At 38.7% G+C, this 15033-nt stretch overlaps 1 protein-coding gene across 1 annotated transcript in view; it reads right to left on the reverse strand.

The window, feature by feature from the left end:
• LOC150079392 (integrin alpha-PS2-like) overlaps positions 1-15033 on the reverse strand; it is a 514720-nt gene that overhangs the window by 353720 nt on the left and 145967 nt on the right. The window contains exon 3 of the mRNA XM_090382299.1: positions 12282-12394. Within this exon, the coding sequence (XP_090238425.1) occupies positions 12282-12394 (113 nt within the window). The remainder of the gene's footprint in view (positions 1-12281; positions 12395-15033) is intronic.

Here is a 15033-nt window from a genome sequence, read left to right on the forward strand (position 1 = left end):
GGAGTGACCAGTGCGACCTGCCGATCCCACTTAGTACTACAAAGCCGGGATCGGAAACCTAAGGCAATGATGTAAAAGCGGCAGAGACTGTTCGGAATGGCACCACTTAGACAAAATAATCATCCCAGCAAGGCAATACCACGAAACTGCCATAAAGACCATCAGGGATGGCGGTATTCCAATTTCATATTTAGTGATTTCCAGTAATACATTTTAAAATTTCCACTCAACTTGGCATCCATTTCTGCATAATAGAAAAGTTTCTACAATATATATATATCCCCCTTCTTCCTATTGAAAAATTCCCCACTAACACAGAGACCCCATATTCGAGTACCATACCGGAATTGTTCATTCATCCCGTTTGGTGAGAAACTAATCCTTGCAAAATGTGGAGAGATTCTTATTATAAGAATCCCTTGGAGCAATAACAATGGAGAAAATTCTTGAAAAACGTATTGCCACCGCCTTCACAATCCCTCCAGCTGCTCAGAAGTGCTCTCGTGGACTAGTTGCATTACTATCACTTGAGCTTCTTGAAAGCCTCATCAAGCGTGTAGCACTGCTGCTACAGCTGTATTGTACATAGGCATACTCATTATTTCACTACTCAAATAATATCCATAATCAATTATTTCGATTATTAAAATAATCGATTATGAAATTCAATTAAAAAACAACGAGCCAATCTTTCTTTCTCTCTCTCTAGCTGTCTAAAAAACATCGCATGTAAGACATCCACGTCAACGGAAATTAATCAAAAGGAGAGGGTATACGATACCTGCTCGGAAAAAACCAGCCGGCAGAGGCTGTACGTACCACCGTATTCCCTCCACTACAACACTGCACGTGTCAGTATAACAGTGTTCTATATTAAAGCTTCCTTTCAATCATTATCCACATCTTTTAATTTGCTACTCTATTGAGACAACTTTCGCGGACTCAAAGCTGCTCCAGAACATTTATAGTTGAACTGCGCTAAAAATGCATACTATTACCAAAACAGATAGTAAGAAGCAACACAATGCAGCAGTGAAACCAGTTTTTATTCTTCTTGGAAGATTATGACCAACCAATCGATTACTCAAGCTATAGTGTAACAGTGGTAATCTAGCTCATATGGTCCGTTGTGGACCACACAAATGTATGCCAAGCGTGTGTTCACGAGCCGATTTGCATGCTGTTAGGGCTGAAAAAACCGGATTAACTCAAAGGAGAACCACCTATTAATTCCGCATTAAAGGTTCCCTAATTCGTTGCTTTTAACGAGAATAAATAAATAAAATGAAATGATATTTTCAATAAATATATAATGAATCGACTTCTCAGAAGGGAAAGGTTCAATAAACGATGCAATAATGGTTTACGGAGGTAAGATGTGGAGAGACACGGTAATTTTCTTAAAATGTATGTAAAGCCAATGCAATGTGACAAAATTGTAAGCTGAAATATCTGAATATGTGACATCCCAGAGCCTAACAGGGATGAATATTTTTATTTTTGTTTTTCTTATTTTGAAGTGGAAAGAGAGATTTTCGTTCATTTTTCAAGTTCAAGAAGTTTGTGGTCGGTCTCGTTCCCGCTCTCTCTCTCTCTCTCTCTCTCTCTCTCTCTCTACCCCCCCCCCTCCCCAACCCAGATTAAACTTGACGAGCCATTCTGCTTCCCTTTTTTTTTTTTTTTTCATCACTCGGAACATTAATCACATTATAGTGGTTCAATACACTTATGGCTATAAAAGTTAACTTTCACAATGCCGACTGTGTGAGTCCAAATCTAACATTAACTTCACAATGTTCGATTTCTTCCTTAACGAAAAGCAAACAGTTCCTTCTACCACGAATTTCGTTTAAGCGAATTTATTCTAAAGTCGATTTAGTGGTTATTGAGAAAGTCAATTAAAGGACTCGGTTCTCTCGAACTGAAAGTTTGACTTTCATTTAAATTAGGACAAAGAACGATTTTCTATAATTAAAAGGAGAGACAAGGCTCCAGCCGTTACAAATATGAGTTTATAAAATGCCGTTGCCGATGGGCAATACGAAGAGCTAACGTTGCAGAAATAGCCTCCAAAAATATTAAGTCGACACTAGACTGCACAAGCAATTAGTCTGAGGATATCAAATCACTGTAAGGAAATAAACAGTTTGGTATTGCATTATTAGTATCTTCTTGAGTTTCCGCAAGTATGGATCGGTGTGGATCCACCCCTAACGATGGTCTACCACTGCATCCCTTCCCGTGTCTCATGATAAATGAGATGGTAGTGATCACTAAACACAGACTCCAGTTTTTAAGGTAGAAAGATGAAGGGGAATTAGTATTGCCGTCCGAAGACGCAAAGAATGCGTTAGGGAGCCGACCCTCGTCTATATATAAATGTGACAAAGAGCTGGAAGCAGAAGGGGCGTCCCTTTTTTTTTCCGACACAGGACAGTTGTCTGCTTAATACAAACACCAAGGAGCGATCGTTATCTTTACCCAAGGCATTTTCCTCCCCCTCTTCATTCTCGAATGCGTGCGTGTGCAAGCTCTCTGCAAGTTCCTGCTGTTTCATCCCCTTTTCTCATTTAATTCTATTTATACTTTTGTCTCCAATGTTTTCGCCTCTGCTTCTTCTTCAAGAAGCTACGTGTAATCCACAGGAATTTCTCTATAGTATTGCGTAGCCGTAGAACATAAGTTCAAATATTTGTGTTCCATGAGAAACGTGTTCCCCTCTCTGTCTCTTGCACGCGCCCACACACACACACACACCTTCCCCCACTCAATACGTGTCTATCGAGCTTACATATTATATGTGATAGTCCTTAACAATCGTTAGTTTCCCAGTTATACACATGATTACGTTTATTGCAGACCACAATGCATTTTAATTATATCATTTATTTCATTTCTATCACTAGCCCATGAATGATAATACTATTAAATACAGGCATATTTATTCTTTTTTTTTTTCTTTTTTGTCCAGAGAATATTCCAGATAGATTTGAATGTTGAATTATTTGTTTGAATTATTCCAGAAAAGATTTGAATGTTGTGCTCACCGACAATTATAAAAACTGCAACCATGATGTTTTCAGGAAAATAATTTTCCTTCTTCAGACTCTGGTTGAACTACAACGCTCGAGAAAGTTAACAGAACACTCAGAAAATGTGGTGTAACTCGTGCAGCTTGCAATGAACCGGGGCAAAATTTGGTACGGTGGTGTATCATAGAATAACGATGAAATGAGAAGACAGCAAGAAACTTCGGTATAAGGGACATTTATAGAGTTGTACAAGAATCACCGAAAATGTCACATTACAGAAGTCGATACAAGATCCTCAAAAATATGGTCACATGACATCAGTACAACGCATGATCGCCTCAAACGGCGAAAAAGGCCTGACAGTGGTGAACCATGCTCAATATAAGGGTACCCCTCATACTGCGGATCTTCAACTTGTCTCTCAGGCAGGTCAACTTCCAGTTTTCAAGAAAGGCGATAAAAATGATGTAACTGATTACAGACCCATATCGTTGCAAAACTCTTCGGAACAGCAGTACACAAACATCTCTTCGAATTCTTCAGGCCTTTCATTGATCAGAACCAACATGGTTTCTGCAGTGGCAAGTCTGTAGTCACAAATTGCTTCCTTTCTGGCAATACACCTCTGAAGTCCGTGATAACCACCTTCAAGCTGATGCAGTCTACACAGATATATCTAAGGCATTTGATAAAGTCCCGCACGAACAACTTCTGGAAAAACTTAAGCTATATGGTATCCGTGACCCTTTGCTCTCATGGCTACGCAGCTATATTACGCATCGTTCCTTGAGAGTTATCATCAATCAAGTGAACTCAGACCGTTTTATACCACTAAGTGGAGTACCTCAAGGTTCTCCTCTAGATCCTCTACTTTTCACTGTTTTCATAAATGATCTTCCTCCTTTCATCTGCACCTCCAATATTCAAGTCGCTCTATATGCAGATGATCTTAAGATCTACTCAGCAGTGAAGGAGACAACGGATTCTGAACAGCTGCAATGTGCCCTCAATAAATTCTCTCTGTGGCTATCTCTGAAGGGATTGTCTGCTAACCCCTCGAAGTGCAAAGTAATCTCTTTCTCATCCTGCAGATCTCCACAACTAATAAATATGGGTACACTATTAACTCAGTGATCATCGAAAGGCGTGACCAAGTTAACGACTTGGGGACTCTCTTCTCCAGCAGTGCGAAATTTGATGTCCGTGTCCTTAAAATCACCAGCAAAGCATTCAAAACACTGGGATTTATCAAACGGAACACCTACAAGTTCAAAAACTACAGATATGCTGTCATCCTTTATAAAACTATAATTCTCCCAATCCTTGAATTCAACTCACCCATCTGGAATCCTCACACGAAAACTTTAATTAAGAAAACTGAAGTGTCCAAAAAAATTTTGTCCGTTACCTTACGTTCCGTAATCCTCTATTTTATCACCCAGTGTACTATGAATCGCTGTGTGATTACTTTCATCTGAGGCCTCTGTGCACTAGAAGAGTTATTGCTGTCATCACCCTTCTAGCAAAAGTAATCACTGGAACTTATGAAGCATCTGATTTACTTAGTAAAATAAACTTCAATGCTCCTTGTAGACAAGTTAGGAACCTCACACTGTTTCGCCTTGAATCTGCCACTACGGACTTTATGAAATTCAGTCCACTGAACAGAATCAGCAAATCACTCTCTCATTGACTTCTTTGACAACTCCCAATCACTGATGAACCCCATCCCCAAGTTTGCCTCTTCTCTTCAAATGCAAAATGACTAGCTGTCATCTAATTATTGTAGTTTATTATTATTTTTTTAAAATTATTTTTCTATTCTCTAACTAATTAATTTATTATTTATTTTACCGGTAACTTAACTTAATGCAATCCTCTTTTGTACATATGATTTTTATTTTTAAATCTATATCAATGTTTATCTTCCTGTTGGATTTCATATTATTGTTATCAATTGTGTTCATTGTTCTGCTCTCAGATACACTGTTAATGGTTACCTGTTGTTTATCTTGTTGTTAATAAAATAAAAAAATAAAATAAAATAAAAAAAATCTATAAGATCCTGTGGCAACAACTCCCAATTCTTCCACCAGCGCAGATCTTAGCTCACCAAGTTCCCGAACAGTTGGTTGTCGGGGAGCACTGCGACGCCCAAGGGCGACCCACACATCTTTGATTGGATTTAGGTATGGCGATCGTGATGACCACGGCAATCGTTGGATATCGTCAGTTTCAAGATATTTCCTCCAACACTTAAGCTCTATAATGCAGTGGCGTTGTCGTGCATGAAAAGAAAATCTAGGTCAATCACACTCCTAAAAAGTCGCACATAGAAGAGTTCGGCACCTCTGCACAGTTACGGCAACCCTATCAAAAACGTGGAGGGGGCGTGGCCGTTGATTATTATCCCGTCTCACACGAGAACACCGCCTCCATCGTAAATATCCCTTTGCTGATGGAAGGGATGGTACCGCATTCCTCGTTGTCTCCAGATGAAATAACGTCTAGAATCTGTTTGTAGACTAAAACGGGACTCAGAGGGCAGAACTCTACTCCATTTGTCAGAGCTCCAAGTTATATGTTAATGGCACGAGTTTCGACGAGTTCTGTGATGGTTTTGGGTTAATGGGATACAAACCAATGGCTTCCTTGTGTAGAATCCACTTGACTTGAGCTTTCTTAACGCAGTCCGGTTGGAAATGTTTTCACTGCGCGACACATTGGCCAACGTACCATCTCCGCCTGCGACTGCTCCGCTTCAAGTCGTCCAACGGCCCGCCATCTCAAAGATCATCTAAACGACGATGACTTGCCATCCTGAGTACTTGAGATGTGGCTAAACCACTGAGCAAGCCAAAAAACAGGAAAAAATTATGTGGTCGCAACCCGTGTTTTAATAGGCATGAATAATTTGCATAATGTGCGGCTTTTTAAGGTGGTAGATCGATTTCTAATGGTTACACAGAATTGGGATGCTACGATGCCTATTATATTAAATATTCCTCTTCGGCGACACTGTTCACAATAAAATATTCATGAAAAAGCCCTTTTTTCGGTTAATTTTGTCCAACAGTCCAAAAGTTTGTTGGGTTGACCTTCATCAGTATGAAGAAAGGAAAACTTAATTTATCGAAACTTCTGTGGTCATAATTTTATAATTCTCGGTTGGTGTATAACCGAAATCTTGTTTCCAGCGTTTTCATGCAGTAATTGGGCATTTAAGATTGCTGTAGAGCAATTCCAGAATCTCCTGACAGAATTTGGATGCAAATTAGTCTATCCTTCAAACAATCGTTAATTTATTTATGTAATTAAATATTACATTTACTAATTAATTTTTTAAGTAGAAAAATGATTAGCGCTGGAAATGTGTACGTATCACTGGATGTATACCTCATATTGAACAACGAGTGATTTACAGCGAACGATACAAATTTCAATTCCTGTGGGATACGGCGTACCTCTTCAGCAGAATATTAATGTTTCTTTTTGTCCAATTAAAGCTATGAGCAGTCAGTGCATTAAGTTTAATTGCATGTAGTCTATAGTGAGTGTCTATCTTTCTGGATGAAAATCCCGTTTCTGTGGGGGGGGGGGAGAAAAATGCGCAACCCTTGCTCGACAGAACTGAATAACGCCTCAAGTAAGAAAAATCTTGTAAAATTTCCGACCGGTGGAAAACTAAATACGAAGTAACTCCTCCTAAGTCGACACCTAAGTCATGCATATCAGTTGCTAGAGGTATTCCCATAAGTAAAATTTAATGGATTAGGCCGGGAGAGCGGAGAAGCCACGTAATTGATCTCAAGCGACCAGCCCACAGCAGAGAGAGAGATTCTCGTTTAACTAAACCCATGGTCGTCCTAGATAACGCGGAGATGTTCCATCGTATTGGTCACACAATAAGGGGACCTCTTTCAATAGTCAGTGATAAGTCGATCCTATGTTATTGATAAATTAATAAAAAAAAAAAAAAACGCAAAGAAGCTTTAACTGAACGAGAAGGTATTTAGAACCTTCTCGTTCATAGGAAGTTTTTTTTTTTTTTTTTTTTCTTTATTGAACTACCGATATTTTTCAATAGTATGTCAGGTTCTGTTATGTTATTTTGGGCCATCCTGTTGGCGAAAAATAACCAAATACGTTTAAAGTCCAATAAATATCTTTACGAAACCATATCTATGTTGCGTTTTTTAGTTGAGCACATAGGCCTAGGATTAACCTGTGTACAAAGGGTACTAGGAAAGTTTTGCAATACAGCTTTGTTTATTTAATTTTTTCAAAGTAATTTCCTCTACATTCAATACACCTCTCCATCCTCCGAAACCAATCTTTAAACCAGTTCTGCCAAGTTTCACTGGGGAGTAAAGCACACTCGTTTTCCCAAGCCCGTAGAAGGTCCTCATCACTGGAAAACCGCCTCCCTTTTAGCTTCATTTTCACATGCGGGAACAGTGCAAAGTTGCAGGGAGCAAGGTCTGGACTGTAGGGAGGGTGCTCGAGAAGTTTCAGTCCTGTCGTGGTCAAATATTCGGTGCAGGCTTTGGCGCGGTGAGCTGCAGCATTATCGTGATGGAGGTACCAGGTGTCCATTCTTGACTTTGGCCGCAGGTTCTTCATAGATCCAATGACTTTAGGCAGGCATTGTTCAGTATACCACTTAGCTGTGACTGTCTTCTGCGTGTCCAAAACGACATGTTCCACAATTCCACTCGATTTGAAAAATACAGCTATCATTTTCTTCTTTACAGATCGGGATTTTCTGACAATTACGGGTGTGTCGTCATCATCAAAGACCCAAACTTTGTTTTGAGCCTTGGTCGGCAGATCGTAATAGTACAGCCAAGTCTCGTCACCTGTCACGATGTTGTTCACATACCGAGATTGTCCCTTATCAAACTTTTTTAACATCTCCCGGCACCAAGTCATACGTCGTGTCATCTGCTCTTCAGTCAGTTAATGCGGCACCCAGAGAGAACAAAGTTTCTTCACGTGCAAATGATCTTGCAGAATCGAACGAATTGCTGGTGCATTTAGGCCCAAAGTATCTTCTATCTGTTGGTAGGTCACTCGCCTGTTTTCGTCAAGCATTTTCCTCACAGCAGTAACGTTTTCCTCCGTAACTGACGTTCGTGGCCTTCCCAGCCTCTCAGAATCCTCCAGAGTGAAATTCCCTTTGGAATTCTCTATACCACCTGAATATCGTTGTACAATGTGGACAATCATCATCTAGTGCAAGAGTAATTTCTTCTAAGCACTGGTCTATGGTTAAACCACGCACGAAATTATACAGCAAAACTGTGCTTATCTCATTTCGTGACCACGATGCCATCGCAAGCACTTTACACTCTCACTACTAATGAATAACTGAGCCCATCGACTTGGCGCGGCGGCTACTATGCACGTATGAACATGTCTCAACATGCAGCAACAAGCAGCTTCCTGTGATTCATTGTTGCATCATATTGCAAAACTTTCCTAGTACCCTTTGTACTAATAAAATGTTTAAAAGAAATGTTTTATGTCCACCACAAAGATCTGTGCCCAATTGTTTGGGCACAGATTTTCCCATAACTGCACTGCATTACCAGTTGAAGAGTCTCAGTTAAATTCCATCAATTCAGAGTAGTTGAGTTAATCTTTAACTTCTACTAACACATAATTTTTATGGAGCAAAACTCCAGCGATCAAAGGCATATGATGTAAAAAATCAAAGCTCATACAGCATCAATGAAAAAAAAAAAAAAAAAAACCCTTCCCATTTCATCCAACCATTCACTCCAAAAGATTGTCTGATACTGCCGTGAATTTATTTAAGCTGTTAACTTACACAACGGCAGATGAAAGCTTGTTCCAGCATTCAACCACCCGCTGGCTAAAGGAAGATTTCCGCACATCTATTCTACAACAGTCTTTCCTCAATTTCATGTTATGCCCCTTCAGGTTCGTAAGTTGAGCAGGAGGAGGAATCCCATCAACATTGAGCCTGCTCAAAATAACCATTCAAGGCCTTATACAACTCAATCAGATCACCTCACAGGTGCTAGTCTCCAAAAGCTGCAATTTTCAGAACTTAAGAGCACTCCTTTGTTCCCCTCACCAGTCTTGTTGCCCTTCTCTGTATACTCGATCTAGCAATTCTACATCCTTCCTAAAATGAGGCCTCCAGACCTGTATGCAGTACTCAAGGTGTGGTCTGACCATTGCCTTATACAAAGGGATAATCATCTCTTTATCGCTGCTAGCAAATTCTTGTATATCATTGATAACACTCCATGAACTGCTCTGGCAGGCTGTCTGCAATGCTCATAAAACTTCATATCTGACTGCACAATTATCCCGAGGGATTTTTCATTCTCCACTACCCTGAGTGTAGTACCACACAGTTGGTATATTTCTCTGGGGTTACTTATACCCATATGCAGTACTTTGCATTTGTCAATGTTAAACTTCAGTTGCCACTTCTCAGCCCATCTGCCCAACTTTTCTAGATCCTGTAGCATACTGTCATTAACAACCCTGTTAACTTTCATCTGCAAACTTCGACATTGTCTGATATACCTTCATCAATTAATAAATATAGAAAACAACAATGGGCCCAACATGAACCATGGGAGACTCCACTAATAACATTAGTCTACGAAGAGCAGAGTCCATTGATTACCACTCTCTGTCTTCTCCCACTTAACCACCCTTTTATCCATTGTAGCAACTTGCCCTCAATGTCATACTGCTCCAATTTGTACAGTAGTACTGCAAGTGCAACAGTATCAAAAGCTTTGCTGAAATCCAAGTATATGATATCAAAATTATTATTTTTTTTTTTTGGATCCAGTTCCTTTGAGACTACATCATAGTATCCAATCAAATTGGTCAGAGAAGACTTTCCCCTTAACAAACCTATGCTGTGTCTAGATGATCTGTAATGTTTCTTTAACCAGTGACTCCATTATTTTCCGTGAACGACATTTAATTTAACTGGTCTGTAATTACTCGTGTCATCCTTTGATCCCCCTTTGTCAATAGGGAATACATTTGCACATCTCCAGTCCCCACAAGTCTAAGGCAACTTTCATAATTATGGCTAAGGGTTTTCTTACTTCTCTCGCTGCCTCCTTCAGTATAACTGGATAGATTCCATCCACCCCAGGTGCCTTTATGTTTAACTTCAAGAATTTCTCCTCCATGTTGCTCTCAGTTATTACAAAACCATTTAGCTCCCTGTTAGAGTTTAGTAAATTTCTGTCCTCCCCTTCCTTACAGAATCCCCCATGTGTGATTGTAGATGCGAAATACTCATTCAGTTTGTCAGCTATCTGAGTAGGATCATCAACAACAGTCGAACCATCGATATCAAGCGGACCAATCTGATTCATCCCCTTCCTTCTAGAGTTAACATAAGTAAAAAAGTCTTTGCTGTTTTTCTTGGCATCCTTTGCCAGAGATTTCTCGTTATCAGCCTTTGCCTGCCTAACTTCCATTATGACTTGATTACAGACTATCTCATATCTTCTCTGTCACAAGTCTGTTTAGTTCATGTGACATTTGAGCCTAAACCTTGAACAGTATTTCTAAATACTGTTCAAAGATTCCTATACATAAAGGAGATTATCTTTGTATTTATTTAGTGATCTTATAGGAATTCTTAAACTTTACCAATTGCCGCAACTATAAAAAAATGATAAAATTATAGCTGAGAAAATTTCAAAAGCAGAAGTTACGATGTCATATAGAGGATCTTAGTAATACAAATGCAGCCGTGATAATTTGTTTTTCTTTCAAATAAGTAGGAATATCAACTGCGTAAATACATAGCGAATTACTTGACGTCAAGAAATTAATATTACTTGACGTTATTTTTTTCTCATTTTTCGTAATATTTCCTTTGTATACAACATTTAGCCGAGTGGTCAAGCACGAAAATAGAAATGTACATTCACTTTGAGTGACTGTGGTTCAAGCCCATGAACTAAATATGGTGCTACTATTTTGGTATTCTCTGTCTCTGAGTCTTAAGCAGAAAATTTATATCTTTTTATTTAGAACTGAAGGCTGATTATATGCGCATTTTATTTATATTTTTTATTTATTTAAATCAAATTGAACTTACATCCCTTCGTAATACATCAGGGCATTTTTTTTAAAATCCACTTCTCCCAGGTACTTCAAAACCATACAATATCTTATTTACATGAAGGAATTATCAGTGAACTTATAGTAAAAAGTAATGTGAACTTGCCAATGGAAAAAAAAAAATTAACGATTTGTCAACAACGAAATCACATCATATTTGGAATTGGCACATGGATTAGAGGACCATGTGGGACGTCAGGCAGGAGCATACAGAACCGAAACTGTTCCGTAACCTGATTTCTAACAAGATAACCTAGGCACATCAGGGGTGGAGAGCAGTAATAATCTAGAATGAGCTTAGCACAAAGAGTTATGTTTCTTCGCTCATATGCTCATAGTCAATGTCCGGCTCAGCAGTCAATGTCAAAGAATCCTGGAGAAAGTTTTTGTTTTTGACTGTTTTCCAGGTGTGATAACATCTGTCACGCTTGGGACTTCAGTCCAACGTGAATGCAGCCCATAAAAATGAACGGAACCAAAGAGAATAATACAAGACATTTGCCAATTAAAAAAAACATTAATCGCCTTAAAAAAATTGAACAATCAACGAATAATTAAAAGGTTGTAATGAAAGATACTGTGCCACAGCCTTGTGTACGGTGACACATATCTGTCAATGATTCTTAACCTTTTCAACTCCACGGCTGGCCTTTCAATTGAACAAATTTTACACATACCACCAATATCTTTTACGCTTTTTATTTTATTAAAATAATAGAAAAATTTCAATTTATTATTATGCAAGTATTATTATCATGGATTTGAAATATTAACAATCGGCAATATTTAGCAACAAAAACAAGATTAAATTTATTTTTTGTCAAAAGTTTGTCCAGCACATGTAGACATATCATTGGTTCGAGACTTGAACGCCATGATTAATTATGAATGTGTTCGAATTTATAATCAGCAATAATCATCTTAACATTTTGAGAAAACCTTTTTGGAAGTTTATAACAAACGGAAGGGCGCTTTTGAGCTTAATTTTAACAAGTTACTTAATATTATACAGTGCTTTGCATTCAGGGGCGTTAGAAAATATTCATATGAATACGACTATTTTTACTTTATTATCTTTGACTATTATTATTTTTAATTGCAGTTTAAACTTACCACGACTACTCCATCCTCTCCAGAACTCTGAACTGCAGCACCAAACCACTGGTTTGATTTTTCATCTGTCTGTTGCTGCTGTTGTTGGCCCCTGATAAATGTGAACTTTGAACCTAAAAAAAAAAAAAATATATATATATATATATATTTCAGCAAAGCCTTATTTCCAGTAAATCGGTAAAATGTGTTATTTAGTGATTAAAACAGAAAGAGAGGCCGACCGGGCTAGCCGGGTGGGTAAAGTGCCTGCCTGGCAACCCAAAGGTCGCGGGTTCGAATCCCGCCTCGGGCTTGGATCAAAGTACTGCAAAAACCTTGGGAGGTGCATTATGGCCACAGAAGCCGATACGCCAACAACTACCAAAAAAAAAAAAAATCCCTCTACCTAATATTTCCTTTACTGTTAGCTCTTACCGAATCTACAATTAACAATTACAGTACCAGCAATGACGGTTGCCAGTTATAACCTAAATCAGTTCAACTAACCAAGAAATATAAAATTCAGTAGTTGAGGTAATATGCCGACTAGTCACCTCAATAAATACCAACGTAAGGATACCCCTGGTACCCCCCATCCCCGTTACACGTCTCGTAAATTTGATTTCGATCGGAGATTGTAAACGCCCTCTATCTGAAAAGGAGACACAGATAGCTTTGCCTTCCTCCCAGAAAAACAGCTAAAATAATAAGAAAGACAACGGCAAAGGGATAACAAATTCAGAAAGAACCGCAGAGAGATAACTCTACTATGCAAACATTAATTTTTCACTCAGAAAATGCAGGAAGGGAAAAAAATTCATAAATAATTTAAATGATAAAACGGATTTCAAAAAGGGAATCTTGTAAAAATACATTCTGCGATAACTGCAAAAGATATTTCATGAGACTGAAAACAGCAATAGAATAAATGTGTTAAATTATGCTATCATTGTGGCATGACACTAATCAGTGTCATGCCAGTATCGGAGAAAATGTACGCTGATTAAGCAGCTACTAAAGACACCGAGCTAAGTTCTTCATCCAATTGAAATTTCTGCGGTCCCAGGTGATCCTTCATTGCCTAGAACAAGTGAAAATTATACTTTGCAGGGAGAGTGAAAAGTACGGTTTTAAGTACAGTGGCTCGTAATTTTACCAGCCAAAGGTTGCTAGTGTCGTTGTCATCAAAGTTAAGATATGCGTTAGTATGTAACAAGATAATGTGGCTAGAAAATGACTTGGCGCATATCATTGCGTAGCAGGTAACTATAATGCTGCGGAGCAATTGTCGATCCCTGTAGCAGAAAATTGACACAGACTACTCTTTCTGCATCCTAAAACTCATGTCTCGTAAGAAGTCGATACTCACTGCAGAAATACCCCTCTCTGTCTCTCTCTCTCTCCATTCCGGTACAAATGTACTGTGCATTCCAGTCAAATACTAACATTTTTGGCACACACAGTTTTTTGAATAGGAAATGGCCATACACCCAAGGTAACATGTTCGTTTGGTCAACGGGACGAATATTTCCACCTATTAATAGCGGTTGACAATTATAGATGGAAAATTAGCATTCAGTCTTATTATTATTATTTATTCAATAAATAAATAGCATCGGCCCCAACACAGCATTCATATACTAGGAGGGCAATAAATAAATTTAGACTTTACGTTGCTTAACACTTTATCTGATAACGCTTCGTAGCCTTCTGAAAATGTGTCACATGAACCACGTTTTCACGTTATCTTTTACAGAAAATTTGATAAAGCAGCGCCGTTCCATACACGTTAATCGCAGGATTAAGATGGCATCTTGTATTGTGTCCACTCCGCAAACGCTGAGAACACGATCTCACGGCAAGAAGAGAGGATATAATTGCTAAAAGTTTCGTCGTACTAGTAAGACTCTTTAAAAAAAAAAAAATCCTGATGAATAGTGAGGCTTTTTTTTTTTTTATGAAACCCCCAAATACGACACGTATTAGAACCTATGGTACTTAGTACCGTGCTTCTGTTGTAGGTTGAGAAGACGAAAGAAGATATCTGTTGACATTAGACTTGAACTTCTGTAGACTGTAATTTTCAGGAAATAGGTATGAAGGAAGGTTGTTCCATAAAACGGCAGTCGAATGAATAAACGAGGAAGATGAAAAGTTGGTTCTGTGAGTTTGAAGTTGGACGGTAAATGGATGTTGGCTAGTGGTGGCACGTGTTCGGACTGTTTTGAAAGAGAGAGCGGGAATTATAGAAGCCAATTCAGAAGAGTGCCCATGGAAGTATCTGTAGAAAAGGCATGCAGCAGAAACAGTACGTCTATGAGACAGAGAGTGGATAAACTCTGTTAAAGATGAGTCATTAATTAACCTAACTGCCCTCTTCTGAATGGAATCTAGAAACCTGAGAGAGGTTTTGGGGGCACCACCCCAGATGTGGGAACAATATTCCATGGCAGGGCGGATTTGCGATTTGTACAGAATGAACAGCTGTTTGGAAGAAAAGTAACGCCGAGAGCGAAAGAGAAAATCAAGTTTTTTAGATGAAGAGGAAGCAATATTTGTAATGTGCTTGTGCCAAGAGAGCCAGGGTAATCCCCAAAAGAGATATATCAACTTGCCTAGAAATTGAAGTGTCATCAAAGGTAAGCATAGAAGCAGAAGAATCCTTTTCGAGAGATATAAGACAAGACTGAGTTTTAGAAGGATTGAAATCAACTAAGTTATCTTTGCCCCACTGGAGAATTACCTGGAGATCGGCATTTAAAGAATTGGTAGC

The sequence above is a fragment of the Mastigoproctus giganteus genome, chromosome 10 (assembly GCF_048544385.1).
Source record: "Mastigoproctus giganteus isolate SK-2022 chromosome 10, ASM4854438v1, whole genome shotgun sequence".
NCBI classification, from domain to species: Eukaryota; Metazoa; Arthropoda; class Arachnida; order Uropygi; family Thelyphonidae; genus Mastigoproctus; species Mastigoproctus giganteus.